This window comes from Amphiura filiformis, unplaced genomic scaffold (genome assembly GCF_039555335.1).
Source record: "Amphiura filiformis unplaced genomic scaffold, Afil_fr2py scaffold_314, whole genome shotgun sequence".
Lineage (NCBI taxonomy): Eukaryota > Metazoa > Echinodermata > Ophiuroidea > Amphilepidida > Amphiuridae > Amphiura > Amphiura filiformis.
The window spans coordinates 36,217-58,000 of record NW_027305778.1 but is presented as its reverse complement, the minus strand read 5'-3'; the positions used below and the strand labels follow the sequence as shown (position 1 = coordinate 58,000).

Below are 21,784 nucleotides of genomic sequence, written 5' to 3'. Positions count from 1 at the left end.
AGATTGGGAGCCAATTGACTTTGTTGTCCCTGTTTCTGCTCTAACTGCGCTCTTGCTACAACCAGGCTGGTAAGTACTATTCCACTTGATATCCATACTGTGGAAGACATGACCTTTATCTCCCACACAGAGGTTGTAGATTTCAAATGGAATCACCCATTCAGGTAATGCCATTTGGAATTCACACTCCCTGTCTGGAAGATTAAGGTAATGTCTCCAAGCCTTCTGATTCGCGATATATTCACGCAAAATTGCGTCTACGCAAATCTGTTCGGATTCGCCTAGCATTATAAGCTTCCTTCTTGAATTCTGATTTACTTGTCAAGATTCCCATTTCATTTTAATTTATTCGCTGTCTATCGATGTTTTGAACATGTACACCAAAATAACGAATGTGACACACGTGTGATGTATGTACACTGACCTTTGGTATCATATATACATAATTTTAAGAGCCTTTTCGTCATTGGTTGTATTTGGTTGGTCGGCATGACATCACTTGCGCTAGATCACTTCTTTCCATTGGTTGTTTTGCCGGGATTTGGCTGTTCCGACATGAAGGGAGAGCTTACTGTTGTAGGCCTACTCAATGGGGAGAAGTGGGTAAGGGCAATAGATGGAACCCCAACCGTGAGACGCAACCTCATATTGAGTACCCGATACCCTAGCGGGACATATTTTACCCATAAATCACAGCGCGAAGTTTTATCATTGTCACATTATTATCCTTATAAACTCTTTATTAATATTGCAATAAACATAACACAAAACCTATTTTGCTATATTTGCAAGTACCCATAGTCATTGAATGAAAAATGATGTTCAAATAATAAAGAACAAATAATAAACATAAGATGACATCCATGTTGCCGTTGGGAATATGGTAATGTTTACACGTGTGGCGAAACAGCTGGTGTCACACTGCCAGCATTGACTGTATATAATGGCTGCCTCACTGTTGTAAGGCGCTTGTGGTGCTTGCTTTGAATGCACAGGGTCATTAACTCAAGTCTGAATCTGTGGATTCGCACAAAACTACACTACGAGAATCCAGTCAAATTCTCCCAACCAGCCACGAATCTGAAGGCCTGTGTTTCCCACCTGGGGTGTATGGATTTCAACTGGAATAGCCTTCTGAGATAAATCAAAGATCCTAAGTCTGCAAAGCATGAAGTGTCTGTGTGCATGAAAACGTCGTAAATTTTGCAAGTGCAGTTGATTTGCGAAATTTTAATGCACATGAATATGTTTTCTTCCTATAGGCCTATAAGGAAAATTTCATGTTACAGAAACATGGGTTTTCTCCAAAATGTGAAATTTAAAACCGCAAAAATAACATGCTTTATACCAGACATCAGTATTTCTCCCAAGTATCCCACTTGGATGTAGATATATACAACATTATTATCTGATTAGCCAGATCATTACTATGATATTTACCTGCACTTTGCACCACTGAGATCAACGTTAACAAAGAGTCGGTATTTGCCAAGGAATGTTCCAATAAGACCACTGTCATCTCCACCATCAGATAATATCACAATATTATAAATCTGGGAAGAAAACAAACCAGTATCATTATCAGTAAATATATGATGGTATTTGTACAGGAATGTTCCAAAAAGACCACCTTCATCCCCACCATCAGATAATATCACAATATTATCAATCTGGGAAGAAAACAAACCAGTATCATTATCAGTAAATATATGACGGTATTTGCCCAGGAATGTTCCAAAAAGACCACCTTCATCCCCACCATTAGATAATATCATAATATTATCAATCTGGGATGAAAACAAACCTGGGAAACAAACCAGTATCATTATCAGTAACTAGATGTAATTTACAAGCATTCGTTATTCAACATAATTCACTATTCAAGTCCTTCCGCTACCCTCATCCTGCAAAATATCGGGCATGTAGCTTGTGTAATGTGTAATTTCCAACCCTGCAACTCAGGGATTGGACAGTAAAGAATCAATGTAAACATCAATCTCTTACACAAGACATACTCCACGCTTTAATACCTACAGATCAAAGAATTTACTTTAATGTAATAACTCCAAAAATTACAAACCACCTGCCAAAGGGTTTTGTAGATTTCAAGGCAGTTAGGCTTTATATAACAACACATCAACCCAATTTTCAAATTCACTAGCCTACAATGCATTATTATTTTACCTGGGTTCTATCTCTGAGCATATCAAAGAGAATTGAAGATAGCCTGGTCATCTGAGTAGTCATTCATTGCCTGCATAAAGACATTAAGGGAAGGGGTATGAACGTTTGGACAGTATTTATTTTGGGACATTAGATCACATCAGACATATCGAATTGCATTCTGAATACGAAGAATGTCCTTCTGATATCAAATAATTTTGATTTTTGAAATTAGCGATTTAATACACATTTTATGGCAAATCATTAAAATTGATATTTTGATATTTAACAGTACTAAAGTAAACTTTATAAATCTGATGATTTATACTTAAAGTGTATGTAGGTGGGATGAAAAGCCGACGATCAATTGAAAATTTTGACCTTTTCATTATTGAAGATATGGATTTTTTTTCCCAAAACACCAACAAAATTTAGGTCTTTTGGGGAAAAAATCCATATCTTCAATATGAAAGGTCAAAATTTTCAATTGACCGTCGGCTTTTCCTCCCAGTTACATACACTTTAAGAATATATCATTAGATTTATATAATTTAAGTGGACTGTTATATATCAAAAATTTGAAAAATATCAAATTTTATAATTTGTCATAAAATTTGTATTATATTGTGATTTTCAAAAATGAAAATTATTTGATATCAGAAAGACATGCTTCAGTATTCAGAATGCAATTCGACAGGTCTGAGGTGCTCTCATGTCCCACAAAAAATACTGTCGAAACATAATAAATGCTCATTCTAGATCCCTTAAGTAGAAATACTGATTGGCAAAGGTCAACCAACATTTATTCACCTTTTCGGTAAATCCCATAAGTCTTTATGGGTAAACCTCAGATGTCATCATGCCGATGTGCACATTCATTCCTATTCCAAAAGCAGTAAGTTGATTCGATTGATTCTTTCAAGATAAGTTTGTAAGAATCAATTTTGATTCACGCAAGTTCAACAAAACTGCACCACACTGATAACACATCTCCCACATCCCATAGGCTTATGTGTGGACAAACTTAATTTTCACCATTTGTCTTCAAACTGGCATCACATTTTTTAGTTAAATTCCTTTTCATTCATATTTCACCAAATATTCTTAGAAAGGTGGTCTTTCAAAATAAACAACAAAAATTTGAAACAGACTTTTCTAGTTTGAAATTGGGTAAAGTTGTTTTTAGACCACCCTGTATATGATGAGAGAAAATAATGTGAATGAATGAATGATATTTTTTTACAGTCAGATGAGCTTAATCAATATATCTACTTACAGGTCATTATCCCATTCATGACAGGAATTTTCTCTTGTTGCCAATCGTTCTTTGGTGGCACTTGTTGATCGCTGCACTCTATTTATATTTACACACAGACTGGGTACCATGCTGTGATTAATGCTATCGACATCCCATAAGGCTGCAAACAACAAAAATGGTATGTTAGAAACTCTATTTACATTTACACGCAGACTGGGTACAATGCTGTGATTAATGCTATCGACATCCCATAAGGCTGCAAACAACAAAAATGGTATGTTAGAAACTCTATTTACATTTACACACAGACTGGGTACCATGCTGTGATTAATGCTATCAACATCCCATAAGGCTGCAAACAACAAAAATGGTATGTTAGAAACAATACTATGCAAAAATTACGAAACCCCAAGTAAATGACAAGATCATATTTAGACTGCTCAGTGGGTAAGTACAATAGCTGCCACGTGTAGCTGCCATGTGTCAATGAGTACAATATACTGTGTATAAATTGCCAAATGTTCACAGGGCAGCTATTACACTTACCAACATCTCGCACTGGAGCAGTCGATTTGTGCCCTGAAATCCTCACATGTGATCTCATTAGACAAGACATTCTAGGATTTGGCAAAATCTTTGTGAAGACAAAGGTTTTGAGCAACAAAAAAAGTTAGATATATGTAAAGGTATCCTGCTATCATGTCATCAGTGAACCACAAGAAATTGTGCGCTGGCAAAATTTGACCACACAGTCATATCCACACCCAGGCATTTCACTGTTGGCCACACATCACCCTTGTACATTATCCAAGGGTCTAAATTAAACAATGTCAAAGGTGGATAGATACAGATCCATTTGTTTTATTCTGTTGAGAGGAAATTGCACAATTATTCACTTAATTTTTATGCTGGTTTCAGCACAACATGTGCTTGATCCTGTCATCCAAGATTTAAGTCATAATTTTTATTGTTTTATGCATAAAATATCTTTTCTGGTTTTCATTGTGACATGATCAAGGGGAATTAGTCTAATTTGGCTAATATTGATTTAGAGTTGCTCAAATTAGTTTGCTTCCTATTGTCTTCAGCAACTGACAAAATGCCTATGACATATGGTAACCAGAATCTTAATTTTCATGGGGTGTGCATGAAAATGTAGTATTTCCGATGGGCTAGTAACTACATTAGACTCACATGAATCCGTATCATAAACAGGTATAACTACATTAGACTCATGTGAATCCTTTGATCGTGTCATAATTAGGAAAAACTGTCACCAAAATGTTGCATTTTTTCATAAATTTTCAGGGACAGATCTCATATGGATAATAAACAACCTCTGCCCAACCCACACCACCCGAAATTAAAACAAGGATGAGATGCAAATGCATGTGGGGCAGTCAAATGTTTACTGAATGAGGAGGAGGGATTTTAATGAATTACTTACCATTTCCAGGAATAATCTGCATTAGCAAGAGAGGTTCTCTGTCATATGAGGTTGCTCTATTGATGCATCACAACCAAGACTGCTTGTTTTTGGGGAACTGTAAATAACAATAAATTCAATAATAAATATTTAATTACAAAAAGTGTAATGATGATAAAAATATGTGACATAATCTGATCCACTCAGACCAAAGTAGGACATTTTTGAAATTTGAGTTATTACCATTACTATCTTGCTTAGTACTAAGGCTTCAACTGATGTAGCCTTAGTACTAAGGCTTCAACTGATGAAATCTCTAATAGTCCCTGACATATTTATGTGTCAATTTTCTTATATTTTTGTTCTTTATTTTTGCTTACATACATGTATCTCAGTATCTCAATTTCATTCTTGCAGACTTTGGTTTGATATGATCAGATTGTGTCACATAAAGCAATATTTTATGCCAATATATTGTGTAAAAGGAAGAGACTGCATGGTTCTCAACAACAAAACAAATCAGTGTGGAAGTGCAAACAGTATTACTATTAGGTGGAAGTCCTGGGTGGAAGTACAAGAGAGGAAATAAATTGGGTATGCACTCAGATCTACAACATTCCAATCTATCAGGACACAGTTTTTTAACCTCAATTTGTTTGTACATTCATCAAATGACCCTCAAATATGTTGGGTACAAAAACTCATAACTTGATGTCAAGGTTTGAGCTATGATTAATGAATGGAGATTATTGAACTGTTCCACTGAAAGTGAGAGCATTCTTTGTTTTGTTTTTTGTTCTTAGTAGCTATAAATGACAGCAATAAACATGCACTCCTGATGGAACAAGTTGATGTAGCAAGGCGCGGTTAAAAGCATTTAAACCACTTAAAAATGCACAATAAACAAATCCTTTTTAAATATGCATCAACAGTATCATATTCATTATGTATTCTGCCAACCCGTATGTAGATTAGCAGTATATTAAATACAATCACCACTGAATTCTGTCACAATAAACAACACAGTAAGTCATATCTTTGCCAAATCTCATTTATGACCAGCAAGCCATCACATCAAACCAAGCACACTTCTGACCAGGTTTGTCAACCTTCATACCACCCTTAAACATTGGGGGAAAGAGAAAACTGGGGACCTTAATATTAACCCTACCCATGGGAAGTTGATCACACTAGTGATATCAAGGTCATCCACACCTACTTACCTCTAGCATTCGTAATGACTTAAAATACAGGAATCTAACATTCCTGACGAACGTTCTGTCTAGCTACAGTTAATGAAACAGGTGAGTATAAATGCATCTTTAGAAATGACCGGCAATTGTGTGTTCTCAAGTGGGTTTTATCATGTTAATTAGTGACCTGGCACACATTTATATTGGTTCGATCAAGCATTGAAATGCTTTCATTTTTTGTACTGGATCGTTCAAGCATTCCCAACAATTTTTTCAATGTAAGTGCCTCTGGCCCTAGTGGAAGTAAAAACGGATACTATGGCCAGAGTTCTAGGGCTAGTGATGATCGCTACGGTCACAAATTTGGTCATTTTACAGTCTTCAAATGTACCCAAAATTTTCACACATGCACCAAATATTTTTTGTTTAAGTCTTATTTTCATGTGAGGAACGGTAAGAAGTGATATTTTGTTAATAAAATTCGATACTGTGTACCCTGTACCAGATAGGCTCAGAAACCTCAGACCATCGAGATAAACAGAGCAGATCAGTGGAAATCATAGTGATGGAGGTGTGTGAGTACCTCAGGCTATTCTGTCGGTCGGACATCCGGGCATGAACCGGCTGACAAACAACATTCACTGGAGTGAAAACAACATTACAACATTCGCATTCACTGAACTCTGGAGTGAGCCATCAGTCACACTATTGTGCCAGGTTCGACTCTCTGAAAATATAAAAATATGCGATAAAGTTGTTTTCAGTCCAATGCATGAATGGGTGTGACGTGACCCGACCGAGAGAATGGAGGATAAAATAATGATAGGTACATGGGTAAGCTTACAAACAATCTGAATCTGAAGAATATTCTCAACGCTTCTCATTCGAAGCCAACCGAGAAGATATGGTGTGCGTAAGAATATAATTAGTCCATGTCTTTTAAGCTGGCTGATATAGTTAGCCAGGGTTTCCTTGAATATATTTGTGTCCTCTATGTTTACTATGTGCTCAGGTAGACTGTTCCAATTGTTTATGGTGTTTGGGAAGTATGAAAAGTTATAGTAGTTGGTTCTGCCACTTAGTTTCTTGAATGATTTATGGTTGAGCCGAGATGAGCTGCGCGTCTGGACCGGCTGCAAGAATGTTCGCGCTGGAATGGCGACCTGACTGCTGTTGATTTTATGTAGCATGGTGAGTCTAGATGTTTCCCGTCTCTCCTTGAGTGGTACCCATTCCAATTTGGTCAACATATCTGTCACGCTGCTTGTCCACCTGTAATCTTTGAAAACAAAGCATGCCCCTCTTCGTTGAATGGATTCGATTTGGTCTACCAGATCCTTAGTGTTATACCCAGTGTGGGCAAGTCATACGTCAGTATGACTTGCCCAGCATATCACCAAAGTAGGATATAAGGTGGACAAGCTGTCAAAGTTGAACATTCCAAAACATGCTATCTGCACCAGTTATGAGAATTCCCACACACCTACCACCTTCAAAATGCACTAAAAACCCTTAATCCATATCTGAAAAATATGATCCCCAATTTGTACTCACTTTGTTAATAAAAGTCTAAATATCCACATGACAAATTCAGCTGTACTCGTTGTCCATTGTACATGGCCCATAAACATAACCTTTCTGACCTTAGACACATGCACAAGGCCTTGATAGCAGTGACATGTGCAGTCAATATAGCCCAATGCATGGTGAACAAGCATGGTTGGGAGTCCATATGTTCATTGACCTGTATGATAATGTGGCATTTTTAGTGATGTCATGATATGACCTCATAGTCACAGTCTCTGTTCTGTTGGGTATTGGTAGAATAACACTTGTGTCTAGATGAAAGGTCAAAAGAGGGGATTGTGTTGTCAGACATTTTGAGTCAATTTGAGAGCCAGATTTGATCAACACCATTTGAAGCATGGTGTAGCTTACAACCAGGACACTTAATTTCAAGATATTTAATACAAATTTGGACCAATAAATTTCCAGAGACAAAATACAACCAAGGAAGCTTACTTCAAAGATGTTTAGGGCAACAGTGACATGGTAAGTGAAATAGTCAGGGAAGAATACCTTGGTGTACATTTGAAATGTAATTTCTGGTCTTTGTACATGGACTTCATGTCTCCCTATTTCAGACGCATACCTTAGTGTAGGGATCCCACACCGTGGAGCAATACTCCACGTGTGGGCGTACCAGAGTCTTGAAAGCTGTGGCTCTAAGGTCACGTGGGTAAGAATGGAGATTTCTCCTCACAAATCCAAGGACCCTACTAGTTCTAGCAGTGATTTTGTTGATGTGATTCGACCACCTGAGGTCACTAGAGATCTCAATACCCAAGTAATTATGTGAGGATGTTTCTTGTAATGTTGCATTGCCCAGTGTGTATTTATGTTGTTTACGTTGTCTTGCACGGGATATTTTCAAGGTGTAGCATTTGTCTGTATTAAATGTCATCTGCCAGTTATTTTGCCATGTGGTTAAAGTGTCAAGGTCTTTTTGAAGTTGTCTAGCGTCTGTGTCGTTTTTGATGGGTCTATATAGTACGTAGTCGTCTGCAAATAACCTAACTGTTGATGTGATGTTGAGAGGAAGGTCAATGATGTAGAGCAAAAACAGAAGGGGTCCCAAAACCGTGCCCTGGGGCACTCCGGAGCCTTACATGGACCCAATCTGAGTGCTCCCCATCATTGACCACCCTCTGCTTGCGTGTTGTTAAAAAGTTGGTGAGCCATGAATGTATGTTGCCTGTGATACCATATTTGTCTAGTTTGTAAAGGAGTCTGTCGTGGGGTACTGTGTCAAACGCTTTGGAAAAGTCCATTATAATGATGTCTGTCTGTGTGTTGTTGTCGAGTGTGTAAAAGTCATGAACTGTCTGTAAAAGTTGTGTCTCGCAAGAGTGTTTAGCACGAAAACCATGTTGTTTGTCTGTCAAAATGTTGTGTTTTTCAAGGTGCTTCATAATGTGACTATGTAAGATATGGGGTGCTATCATCTTCAGTAGTCCGGTTCTGATATCTGCAATCAATCCTAGGTTCCAGGATCGTGCATAGGTCAAAAAAACTGTGCACGTTAAGCCCGTGCGACAATACTCAATTTGAGGTATGCACGTATATAGGAAGAAGAAGAAGAATCAGACCCAGAACAAAATATTCATTTCTGACATGATCCTGTTCTGGGTGTGCATCTTCGAATTCAGCAAACGCATGGTTTCACTTCCAAATGCAATAAGCTCATTCAGCATGTTCAGTATCAATTTTAGACAACACCTACTTCTAACATGTCTTAGTCGTTTGTCTTGTGGTCCACCAAATCGTTTGGGGCCGACGGTTTCGCAGACACAACACTCCAGTATTTATTGCTAGTAAAGATACGCTCATAATTGATGAATGTGATATTGACTCAAACTGTGAGGTTATCTGGGCAAACCTACAATTTGCCTCATCTAAACCATTGTACATTGCTAGTTTCTATGGTCCTCAGAAACAAAAACACACTGCCATAGAGGAGCTGGATAAATCATTATCCAATATTACCTCAAAAAGTAGAGGAAAGTTGCCGAACATTATAATAGGGGGTGACTTTAACCTCCCAGATATCAATTGGCAAACCTGGAAACCCTCAAATAATAAAACTGCTTATACACACCAAAAGTTCTTGGATTTCCTTTTGGGAAATTCACTTAGCCAGCTGGTTGACTTCATCACCAGACCAGTGTCTAATAGTACTTTAGATCTGTTGGCAACCACCAACCCACAGCTCATAAGCAACCTAGAGCCTAATCCCGGCATCTCTGACCACAACATCGTCACATTCAGCATCAATATGAAAGCTAAACAACAACAAAAACCACCTAGAAAAATATACAGCTTCCATAAGGCTGACCCTGATGCCCTAAAACAAAAAGCTGATAAACTCAACCAGAAGTTTTTTGATTCAAACCCTGAAAACAACACTGTCAATCAAAATTGGGAGTGTATTAGAGATGGTCTTCAAGATCTGATGAACTCAACAGTACCATCATAGATGTCCAGTAGTAAACGCCATTTACCCTGGATTGACACAGACCTCAAAAGAAAAATGAGGAAAAGAGACAAACTGTATAAGAAAGCACGTAGCACGCATACAGGGCTGGGCAGCTTTTCGTAAATACCGCAACAACGTTACCTCGCTAGTTCATCAGGCTCATAACAACTATGTAAATAACATCATTGGGGACAGTATAAACGATCAACCCAAAAAGTTTTGGTCTTACGTAAAACTCATGCGCACTGAAAACCTGGGCATACCAACCCTGCGCACTGAAGACAAGATCTGCACTACCAACAAGGACAAGGCTGAAGCCTTGAACAGCCAGTTCAAGTCAGTTTTTACTCAAGAGCCTACTCACTCCATCCCTGACAAAGGCAAGTCACCATTTCCACCCATATCAAGACTCAATATAGAGGTTAAAGGCGTCGAGAAGCAGTTGTCTTCGTTGAATCCAGCTAAAGCTTGTGGTCCGGACGAACTGCCCCCACGTCTATTGAAGTCTGTTGCCCATGAAATTGCACCCGCACTTACATTTTTGTTTCAACAATCTTACGATCAAGGCATTGTGCCCACGCAGTGGAAGCAGGCGTTGGCGAGTGGTATCTACAAAAAGGGACCCAAATCTGATCCTTCCAATTATCGTCCCATATCCTTGACATGTATCAATTGTAAAATCATGGAACACATTGTTCTCAGCCATATTGCTAAACACATGAGTGCAAATAATATCTTGCTGGACTCGCAACATGGGTTTCGTGAACACCTCTCCACCACCACTCAGTTAATAACAGCTACTCATGATTGGGCTTCTACAATTGTACGCTTCAACATCGAGGTCAGACAAATCCCGGGAGACAGATGTCATCTTGCTAGATTTCAGCAAAGCTTTTGACAGAGTGCCACATTTTCGTCTGTCAGCCAAACTGGATCATTATGGAATCAGAGGTCATACCCTGTCTTGGATTCGTTCATTCCTGCTTAACAGAACACAGGCTGTATCCGTCAATGGAACACACTCATCATGGGGAGAAGTATCTTCTGGCGTCCCCCAGGGTTCGGTCTTGGGACCAGCCTTGTTTCTTTTATATATTAATGACATTCAAGACCATATTCAATCCAAAATGAGACTGTTTGCCGACGATAGCATCCTTTATAGAGAGATTGCCAATCCAGAAGATCATGCCATTCTTCAAAAAGATCTGGAAGTTCTCACCGAATGTTCATCCACTTGGGCTTGGCTGATGTCTTTTAACATCAAGAAATGTGCTGTCCAAACAATAACGAGGAAGCGTAACATCAGCCACCACCTTTATAATATCTCTGGTGAACCCCTTGAGAGGGTAGATCATCATGACTACCTTGGTGTGACCATCTCGCATGACCTCCGCTGGGACGACCACTGTCACAAGATCAGACAGAAGGCTAGCCGTACACTTGGACTACTTCGCCGCACACTATCGCCCTGTAAACAACAAGTGAAGGCCAAGGCGTACCAAGCCCTTGTTCGTCCGCAGCTGGAATATGCCTCTGAGACGTGGAATCCATACACCAAAACAGGAGTGGACCAACTTGAGCAAGTGCAAAGAGCTGCAGCCCGTTTTGTGTTTGGAGATTACCGAAGAACAACATCGGTCACCCCCCTTATTACCCGGGCTTATTACCACCTTGGGATGGGATCCTCTCCACACCAGACGCCTACTTTCTCAAGCTACAATCTTCTATAAAGTCCACTACAACCTCATCAACATCAAATTCCCACCAGCCATTCATCCTGCACAATTCATTGGAAGACACGACCACCAGCTTAAGTACTCCTTGCCTGAAGCAACAATATAGACCCAGTACAAATTTTCATACTACCCACGCTCAGTTAAGATCTGGAACCAGCTACCAGCAGCTGCTGTACTCTCTTCTACCACCGTAGCCTTCAAGGAAGCCGCCCTGCCTGCCATCAAAGGGATGCGGGTACCTGTGGGTTCCAGTCTGCTGTACTATTTGTAGTCATGGTAGTCACCATACCAGGCTTTTTAACGCACCCTCGGTTTCGTCTTGTTTTGTCAACTTTTCTTAGTTCTTCACCTTATTCTTCACCTGCACCTTTATGGCTCTGACGCTGCACCTGCACCAATCCCAGTATAGCTTCATGCACCGCACTGAAGACTGAAGACTCGGTCTCGGAACGTGAAGGAATTTCCCAACTGGGCGCCGCCATAGTTCAGTTCAGTTCAGTTAGGATATCCCGCCTTTAAAGAGGCGCACCACCAAAACGTCTTCTTGGGCAATTCCTCCTTTCTGTAGGAGCACCTCCGAGTTCACACATTAAAACATACAACATTTTGCAATAATTATATTAATTGTAAAATGCTTTTGTGGTGTTTTTTTCATATTATCAGTGATTGGTGTTTTTTGTATGTTTGTGCCATCAGACCTGAACCAGGATTCAGAAAAGCCATAAATGTGGAATTTGTGATTGATAGCGGAAAGATAATTGGTGATGTCGTTAGAGTGTTTATTCAAGCTGCGGATATTATGATGAAATAAGGAAAGCTCAGGGTAACTGTTGCGCGCGGTTTTTAGTTTGTCATTGAGATCGTCACAAAGGTAGTAGCTACAATGGGGGCTTTGAATAGAGTCAATATTACAGTCATCATCAGAAGTCGTGGTATGAGGGTTGAGGGTACTATTGAATTTAAATGGGTCAAATCTGGGTCCGTTAGACAAATTGAACATAAAACACAAAAAACAGATAATAACACAAAATTAATATAACTTTGTATAACAAAGTTATACAAAGTTAAGTAAAATTACAATTGAGCACATCAATGTGTATCAAATACACGATGGAACAGCGATTGCTCAAAGATCTTAGATAAACTACAAAAATTAAACTTACAACTTAACTTACAACTGAGAATGATTTTACAAACTTACTATTTAAAGCAAGAATAAACAAGCACTGCTTGTGGAGCATAAATGCCTGGAATGTTGGAAAGTAATTTTGCAAAATTTGATAAATGAGACCAAGTATAACTGGACGTTTTAAGAGTTGAATATCCAGGTAGTGGAAACAAATAACAATATAACAGCAAAATATAACACAGTGCGGAGGGAAATCAGGGTTGCAGTTAAATATGAAAGGAGAGCAATAAAACCAAGAGGCCTAATGCATGAGAAATCAAAATAAAAAGCAACACTGGTAAATCACCACAGCACTGATTATAACTACATCATGTTATGAAGATCAAGGCAATTATAACATAAATATATACATCAAAAATATAAATTAATCACGGCAGAGCACAATTCCATAAGCTAACTGGCATAAAATATATGTTGGGGAGGAGGGTTGGGGTGTTCATGTGTGTGAGTGGTGAAACCAAGTTCAGGAAATGAGGCTCTGCGAAACAGTGGCAGCGCCACGGGGACATGAGGGGAAAATGCCCCGCTCCCCAAGTCAGGACTCTTGTCCCCCTTTTATCCCCCCCCCCTCCCGTAAAAACTCAAAATTTCCACTTTTTGCGGCAATTTTGCGCAAAACTGATTTGTTGATCCCCCCCACACAAAAAATTCACTTTTCCCCACTAAATGCCCCCCCCCCACCCCCCACCCCGAAAATTTTTTTCCGGCGCTGCCGCTGCTGCGAAACAAAATACCCGGTATTCTAACATAATGCTATGTAAGAGTTGACAAAATATTTTGAAATTTTACAATAACGTTCATTTTGACAACATTATTTTTACAAAATACTGTTGTGTGTGTTTCATCTAAAATGTTTTATAAACGTTTGTCGTTTGACAGTTATATAACCCGACATTTAATGTTATCAAACGTTTTGAATAACAGCAAAATTTGGATATAAGCCTATCATTAGATTTATAAAGTTGACGTCGAGTTCGAGGACTGTTAAATGTCAAAATTATCAAATTTTAATACTTGCCAACAAATTTATATTATATCGCGAATTTCAAAACAATCAAAAATTCAAAATTATATAATTTGATATCAGAAGGACATTCCTCGTATTCAGAATGCAATGTGTCTGATGTGCTCTCATGTCCCACAAACTGTGCAAACGTTGCTACATACAAAGAACCCAATTGAAACCCAATGGGGTTCTTTGCATTAATAGAACCAAAAAGTTCTGTAGCCAAGAAAAAGGTTCTTTGTAGAACCTTAAGCTTGAAGAACCTTTAAGGAATCTTAAAGAAAGAACCCTCAAAGGTTCTAAGTAGAACAGAAAAAAAATGTTCTTTATCCAAGGAAATGATTTTTTAGTACCAAAAAGGGTTAACACTATGTTTTACTTTTCTTAATTTTGTGATGAGTCCCTAAATGAATGAATTAGAATGTCCCCAGGCCTATTTAAATCTTTAAGGTTCTTTATAGAACTTTTTAAGGTTCTTTTTAGAACCTTAATACTGCTTAGGGTTCTGCATACAGGACAAAAAAAAAGGTTCTAAGTTGAACCTTTTTTTCTGAGAGTGTACTGCTGATAGTAAGCTACTTCATCCACTATCTACTGCTGATAACACACTACTTCATCAGCTTTCTACTGCTGATAGTATAGTAAGCTACTTCATCCACTATCTACTGTTGATAGCATACCGGTACTACTTCATCAGCTATCTACTGCTGATAACACACTACTTCATCAGCTATAAGTATTTTATTTTAGTTTTTGAAGTTGGGTACATTTCATTTTAGATCACCTTGTATATTATGATTTAATACACGTGTCAAGTTTATGATCCTGCCAGAGAGCTCCAGAGTAATTAATACAAAACATGAACTTCATAAAAGTTCATGCAATTGTTCTACGTCAACGTAGTAACCTTGAAAATATAAGGTAGACATTACATGTAACACATGAATACTGCCAACTTGTGACACTTGATTCAATAATTAACGTTAGGAAACCCACAACTGAATTACGCATGCGCGAAAAGGAGAGAGAGAGATCTGATTGGTTAGTCTTGGCTTACAGATTTTCCTCTATTTCTGGTTCTGGGAAATTAATGGTAGTTTGGCAAATAACTCAAAACTAGCAAACTTGGATACTATGAAAATCATTTAATAAAGAGAGATTCGCATCATAAGCTGTTAATACATTTTATTAAGAGCTGTTAAAAGTATTCTTTTCATTTCAAACAAGTAGTGATCTATCCTGTATTATAATTTTATTGTTACTTAAAGGAGGATGAACTGGATGGTCCGACTACAACCTCATTCATTATCCTTTTCGCTATCGAAAGTGAGCTTTGGGTATCAGAAGAAGCTCAAATATTTTGCTCTCATATCAATTCAGAGAGAGCGTGGCGCAATGGTCAGGGTACTTGCCTTTAGTGCATGAGGTCCCGGGTTCAATTTCGGCGGTGGCGATTTGCTGGGATATTGACTTGGAAAAAAAAAAGTCTGAAATTAATTGGCAACTTCTGTAGATTAAATTCAGACTTCCGTTCTCCCATGGTTCACTTAGAATTGGGTAAACGAATCATGAAAGTACCCGTCCTTCGGAGGGGACGTAAAGCCGTCGGTCCCGTGTGCACTGAGAGCCATTACACACCTGTACATGTAATTCGCAGCCAGTTTCGAAAAGAGTAGGGTATTAACCCCTGACTGTTCCCAATCCGTCCCGGTGTTCAAATGAACCCCAATGGAAATAAGCTTTCTTGGGTTATCCAGGGTTGTCAAATCCCGAACAAATCAAATCAAATCAAACTGGATTGAAATAAAAGCATGAAACTTCATAGGTTGGAAGTGGGAGTCCAGTTTACTCGTCAACCAAAGTGAAAAAAAAAGTAATAAAATCGGACCATCCTCTTTAAAGGCTCTAAAAATGGCCAGCGACTGTCAAGGCAGCATATTTCCTCAGCCTTGTCTTCTTGGTTACCCCCCCCATCAGAACTAAATATCTTCACAAAAATCCTACTATTTGGGGCAAAAAATGCAAAATTTTCTGATCACCCCGTAAAATGTCACGTCTCCCCTCCCTCTTCCGGTCCGTTCCCAAATATATAACACCATGGTGCCGTGTCTGGCAGTGGCAGATCTAAAGCAGTCAGGGGGGGGGGGGGGCTTATTTGAGAAAAAAATCTGAAAATGTTTTAAAAAAATGACCATCGCATCGCGCTATGGCGACGCAGGATGTGGCCCCCAATTGAGGCCATTCCATTTTGACAATTTTATTGTGTAAAATGTTAATTTAAAGAAGTATTTCGTGATCCTATATAGCATCTTCTTTCTGTGACATTTTTCAGTAGATATTCACGAAAAAAAAAGATTATTCCCAAAATTGCAGTTGATTCCGATTTTGCGTTTGCGAGTTATGCATGATTATGTGTATTACACTGCTCCATAGACCACTGTGTGTAATTTCGTTCTGGTATACCAGAACGAAATTTAATTTTGACGATATTTTTGCTAAACGAATTAATCTGCAAGAAATTTTTGGTACATAAACATTCTGTAGCCAGAGGTTTCCAGTGGTATAAAAATCTCAATTTTTTTGTTGAAAAAAGTAGGGGGATGAGGCTTTGGATCACGAAATGCCCTTTTAACAGAGCCAAAAATTTGTGAAATTGAAGCCAATCGTGGACCAGTTTTTTTTTCATTCTGTCCACGAATAGCAATCGGAGTGGTCATGGTGGTTGGGATGGGTCATGCTTTGGTGTGGCCTACAAGATCACCAGACCTCACACTACTTGATTTCTTCCTTTGGGGCACAATCCAAAGTGATGACTACCAACAGATAGCTTCCAAGATCGTCGCAAACATAACTTCTGCATTCGCTAAGTATCCGGCGCACAAGGTTGGCACGCAACTTGATAGAATGAGGACCAGGGCTAAAACCTGTGTTCGCCAAGGAGGCTATACCAGGTAAAGGGCAGAGCAACACAGACCTTACCAAACCAACAAACTAAACAGCCCTGTTTTATCCCAAGAAAGAATAATGGATTATGTTGTAAATAAAAAGAAAGCAAGAAACAACAAAGTAAGAAAGTAAGAAGTATAATAAAACAAACGGCATTACTAACCAAAAAATAAGTAATTGCAAGAATGGCAAAAGAAGTCCCAACCCACAACCACAATTTAATGACACTTAACAAAATCTATTGCCCATATAATAAGCCCATCGGTAAGGCTCATTCCCTAAATAAAGTTATTTTATAAAGTTATCGTTCAGGAATGGTTGATATTCATGCATGTTGCATGTACTCCTTTTCAATCAGAGTGAAACATGGGTACATTTCTTTAAAGGAGCATATCTTCAAAGGTTTGAACCGATTGGAATATTTGTTTCGGTTTATTAAAGCTAACGATTCCAGGTTTCTTTACATACCAAAATATATTTGATCAACTTTTCAGAAATAGGAGAAAAAGAGGCGCAACGAGGGTTCTGTTGTTTGTTTGTTTTTGTGGTTTTTTTTGGGGGGACACCCTGTACTTGGTTTATATTTAACTCCATGCATGGTCGACGTTACCATGGTAAATGATATTACAATTTGTATAAAATCACGTCAATGCATTGTGTTTGTTGCATTATATTTGCGTCAAATATTCACTCTTTGTTGCCGACGTTACTTGGTCCTATGCATTTTACTGGCCTATTATTTTACGTCACTCTACAACACTATATACATAGCTATACATGTACATGTATCTTGCTTGAGATTTTGTTTGATCAAGTTTATAATTTTCTTGGCACTCAATAATCTCACACACATGTTGTGTGTTGATCTATTAAAGGCCTATTCAGTGATCCCAGTGAAAGAGTAAAAAAAACTTATAAAAGTGTTTATAATTGTCCAAAAGTGAAGTCATTACCATTGTTATCAGGTAAAACAGCAGTATTGTCAAATTTGAAGCCCCATTCAAATACAGGTATTTAATGTAAAATGTCTTATTTTTGTCTTCAAGCTTTTGGCTTTTAACCACTAGCATGCTACCGTATTCACTCGATAGTTAGCACATGTGCTTCCTATCGAGGGCTTTTGAAAACGTGCAAAAAAAAAAAAAAAAAAATGAACAGCGCCATCCACAAAAGTGACAAAAGTGTAAAGGGTTTTGAGCAAATCATCGATACACATAGCTATATACGAACAATTAAACCTACGAATTTGTGTGTTAACTACATTAGCTCAGTTGGTAAAGCGACAGACTTTGAATCATCTTAAGAAGAGCGAACTGAGCAGGAGTTCGAGGCTCGTTATAAACTTTTCCGTTGATTAATTTTTATTTTGGGGTTTGAGCTTTTCTTGATAAATTTAATCTTTTTTTTGCTTTGTTTTTCATTTTGTTTCTTTATTGTTTCTTATTTGCTTTATTTTGTTTTGTTTTTTCTTTTCTTTTCTTTTTCTTCTTTCTATTCATACTGGGGTCATGGGCTGTTTATTCAACAATGTAGTTGGGTATGCCCTCAATGTTAAAATGAGGTGGTCATGGTCCTCTTTGCCATTACACGCGACAGAAATTCCATATTTTTCAAAGGCTCTGATGATGGTTCCCTTCTATCAAATGACTATCATTGAAGACTGAGTTCCGCAGTCTATTTCAAAATACTGACTTCGTTTTACATCAAGAAGGACACAATAACTGCGACTTAAACGTGATATGGACATGCTTTTTAACCGCAAAGAAATCTTTTGCATTTTATAATTTTAACCTGGTCCATTATACTTTTATGATTTTGTTTAATACGAAAAATAAAAAAACAAAGAGCGTGTTTATAGTGAGCCAGATTATGCGGTATTTAGCTGGACTGCCACGCAGTCTATATTTGTTTATGTTTTACTAACCATTGCGAATCTAGACTGCGCGGTAGTTTAGCTAAATAACGGAAAGATTGTCTCACTATAAACACGCTCATTGTGTGTAAAATCCCGCTCCGATTCAATTGTGCCTGTTACATTGTGTGCTTTATTGAATCAGGGACCTTGTATAGAGGCCCTGCATGAAATTATCGATTGGCTCCAGACAAAGGATTTGAACCGGTGTCCTTCACCGTAGTTATAGCGGAGTGCAGTCCATTCAATCAAATGTTGTCATCAACCTATTTGATCGTAGTGCAAGGTTATGTGTGTGAGACGAACTGTCACGGTAGATTGCAATCATGCTTTTATTGAATGCATTTGAGTAGTCCGCCATATTTACGGGATGATACGTCACATGCAAGGCCTCTATATGGAGGGACTGTAAACGGCTTCCACCCATTGTACCATGCGAGTTGCAGGTTTACAAATTATCCTCAGTTGAGCAAGCATGAATAATACGTTGATCAATAGACCCTACGAATCCAAGCACAGTTACAACACAGCGCGTGGCTTGTCTTGTACATTGCGAAATGAGCCTACATGTTTGCCTATAATGACAGACTTTAGAAATGCCAACATAAATCTTCAAAGAACATCATCTTAAGAATTATTTCAGTATCGAAATCAGTAGGAATACCAAGCGTACGGTGTACACATTCCAGAAAAAAATATAATTTTGTTTGTTCTAGCATTCTGTATCTCCACAAAATTATCACATTTTGTCTTCAAAATCCTATGTAAATGATTTTCCATGCTACACAGAAATTGTGTTCGACAAAGGATAGACATTTTACACAATTTTACATAACTTAAAAAAGATATTGGATATTGGATTTTTTTAAAAAATATTTAGTAGGGCAACATGAGTAAATAATAAAATTCAAACATAGCGCACTCGGCGCAACTCGCATACAATCGAAGGTCGAAAAGATAATCTGATAACAATAGCTTGACAATAATCTGTTTCCAGTCCTTGATTAAATGCCCAAAAATACGCCAACAATGACATAACAGCAAGCCAAAGACGAATTCTGATCACCAAGTGGGTTGGAGAAGTATATGGAAGGACATTACATACAATGAAGGGAACCAGACATAGACCTACTGTACATATTTCGATGAGCATAACAAACACCAATTGGTGTCGTATGACCTTTGACATGCATGCATTCTTTTGTCGAGAGTGACATGGTATTTCAATTCGTGCCGAGTGTCCTTGTCAGACTTGACTATGCATCAGTGGTCATGAAAGGATTCAATTAACCTCTGCCCCAGTAATCCCAAGCAATTGTCTGAAATTGCTCCTCGGAGATGTATCATGATAGTCATATAACGACCAAAAGATAAATGACTGACTATCATTGAGGACTAAGTTCCGCAGTCTTGGTGAAGCTGAGTCCTATCAAAATCAAACAGGAAACAGTTTCGTGCCTAATTTTAACACCGGGGTTTTTTCAAATGCATATCCAAGAACTATGTTTTTATTAAAGATATTTTATTCTACAATACTAAAAAAAAAAAGTTTTTTATTTGACCGAGAATTTTCAAAGCAAAAACGCGTATTTCTGAATTGTGCTGAGTTCAACATGTATCGACCGACTTTTAGCACGACTATGCGTAACAATTCGCAAGGGAAATGTTACGTGTAATCCGATTATCACTGTCAGCTGGATCAAGGGGGTGACACTAACTTCACGGTTGTTCTATTATCAACGCAAACCTATGACAAATCCCGCTGGTTTGCTATTTAGAAAATGAGGCCAGTTATCGATCGGTTATGAATAATTAATTTCGATCCCTTTTAGGGTTGGCAAATAACGACGCCGTTAGTTTTGCGAACTCTGCCTGTTCAATGCGAGTACCAAGCTTGAAAGTGCGCCAGCTAGCAGAGCAGGGAGCAATCCGGTGATGGCGCACTAGTATTTCCCATCAGGCACCAGTGATTTGTTTTTACAGAAAGTCTACTAATTTGATAATGGAATAACCTTTCGCAATAGTAATGTCGAAATTAGGAATTGGTGTCAATAATACGACGGTAGTGTATCACTTGAATTTGATACGATATTCAGCCAGCGATTTAGCGATAAAAAACCTTTGACCACTGACCTGACCTGAAGCACGTGAGGCGCCATATTCGTTTGTTTTATTTCCTCGTGTGATAATAAATATCATTCAAACTATAGTTGTCGGCCGTGAACGTAGTTTATAACTGGCCTAAGAAGTTTGTTTTTTTTTTTTTTTAAATAATCATCACTCACCGTTCTATTTGATCTTGTGGATTTCCCAACACGTAATAAATTGAAACGCCACTACCGGATTGCTCTCAGGTAGTAAAGCGGGCGCACTTTCAACCTTCGAAGCTTGCCCTGAGCTTGCTATTCACTACCGGTAGTAATATTAATTAAGTGATGTCACTGATGTGCAGCGTTTCTGGAATAGCACTTGCATCGTGCCGTATAATTTGAATGTAGCTTGCTGTATTCAATATGTGCATGCATATTACAGGAGCTTAGGTCCATCGAAAAAACAATAATGAATAATTTAGGAGATTATCAGGGGCTGTGAATAATTATGAGTCCTGGGGAGGGTAAAATTGGGGTGAGGGGTGCGATTTTGGCCTTAAAACGCTTTAAAAGGCTTAGGATAACCAGGGGGGCGGGTACTTGGATTATTTTTCGACGGAGATGTGCGGCCCGAGCTTCCGAACCCATAACCATTTCTAAGGGTCACGATTTTACCGAAAATAGGTAGGCCCCTACCCATATCTAAGGATTGTCAGGAAAGTAAGGACCCATATCTAAGGATTTGAGCTTGAAAATAGTAAAAGCAACATGTTTTCCGGCATGTTTTTCACACATAGCACCGAAAATCTAAAAGGGAGACCCATGTCTA

General features: G+C 38.3%; 1 protein-coding gene and 1 long non-coding RNA gene across 4 annotated transcripts; one reads left to right on the top strand and one right to left on the bottom strand.

Annotated features, from left to right (window-relative positions):
• Positions 1-1,446: 1,446 nt before the first annotated feature.
• Positions 1,447-9,395, bottom strand: LOC140145477 (uncharacterized). 3 transcript variants are annotated; one of them, XR_011858071.1, is made up of 5 exons: positions 9,324-9,395; positions 4,869-4,965; positions 3,440-3,581; positions 2,185-2,254; positions 1,447-1,553 (listed from the first exon to the last, which is right to left on the bottom strand). It is a non-coding gene; the product is annotated as an uncharacterized lncRNA (long non-coding RNA). The 3 variants fall into 3 exon arrangements; XR_011858072.1 differs by lacking the exon at positions 2,185-2,254; XR_011858073.1 differs by lacking the exons at positions 1,447-1,553; positions 2,185-2,254 and adding an exon at positions 1,608-1,670.
• A 1,808-nt stretch (positions 9,396-11,203) lies between these two features.
• LOC140145478 (uncharacterized) lies at positions 11,204-11,806 on the top strand. Its single transcript, XM_072167193.1, has one exon. The coding sequence runs from the start codon at positions 11,204-11,206 to the stop codon at positions 11,804-11,806; it is 603 nt and encodes a 200-aa protein (XP_072023294.1).
• The last annotated feature ends 9,978 nt before the right edge of the window (positions 11,807-21,784 follow it).

Excerpts from the sequence above, each read along its gene's own strand:
- LOC140145478 (XM_072167193.1), top strand. The coding sequence starts at position 11,204 with ATGAGACTGTTTGCCGACGATAGCATCCTTTATAGAGAGATTGCCAAT.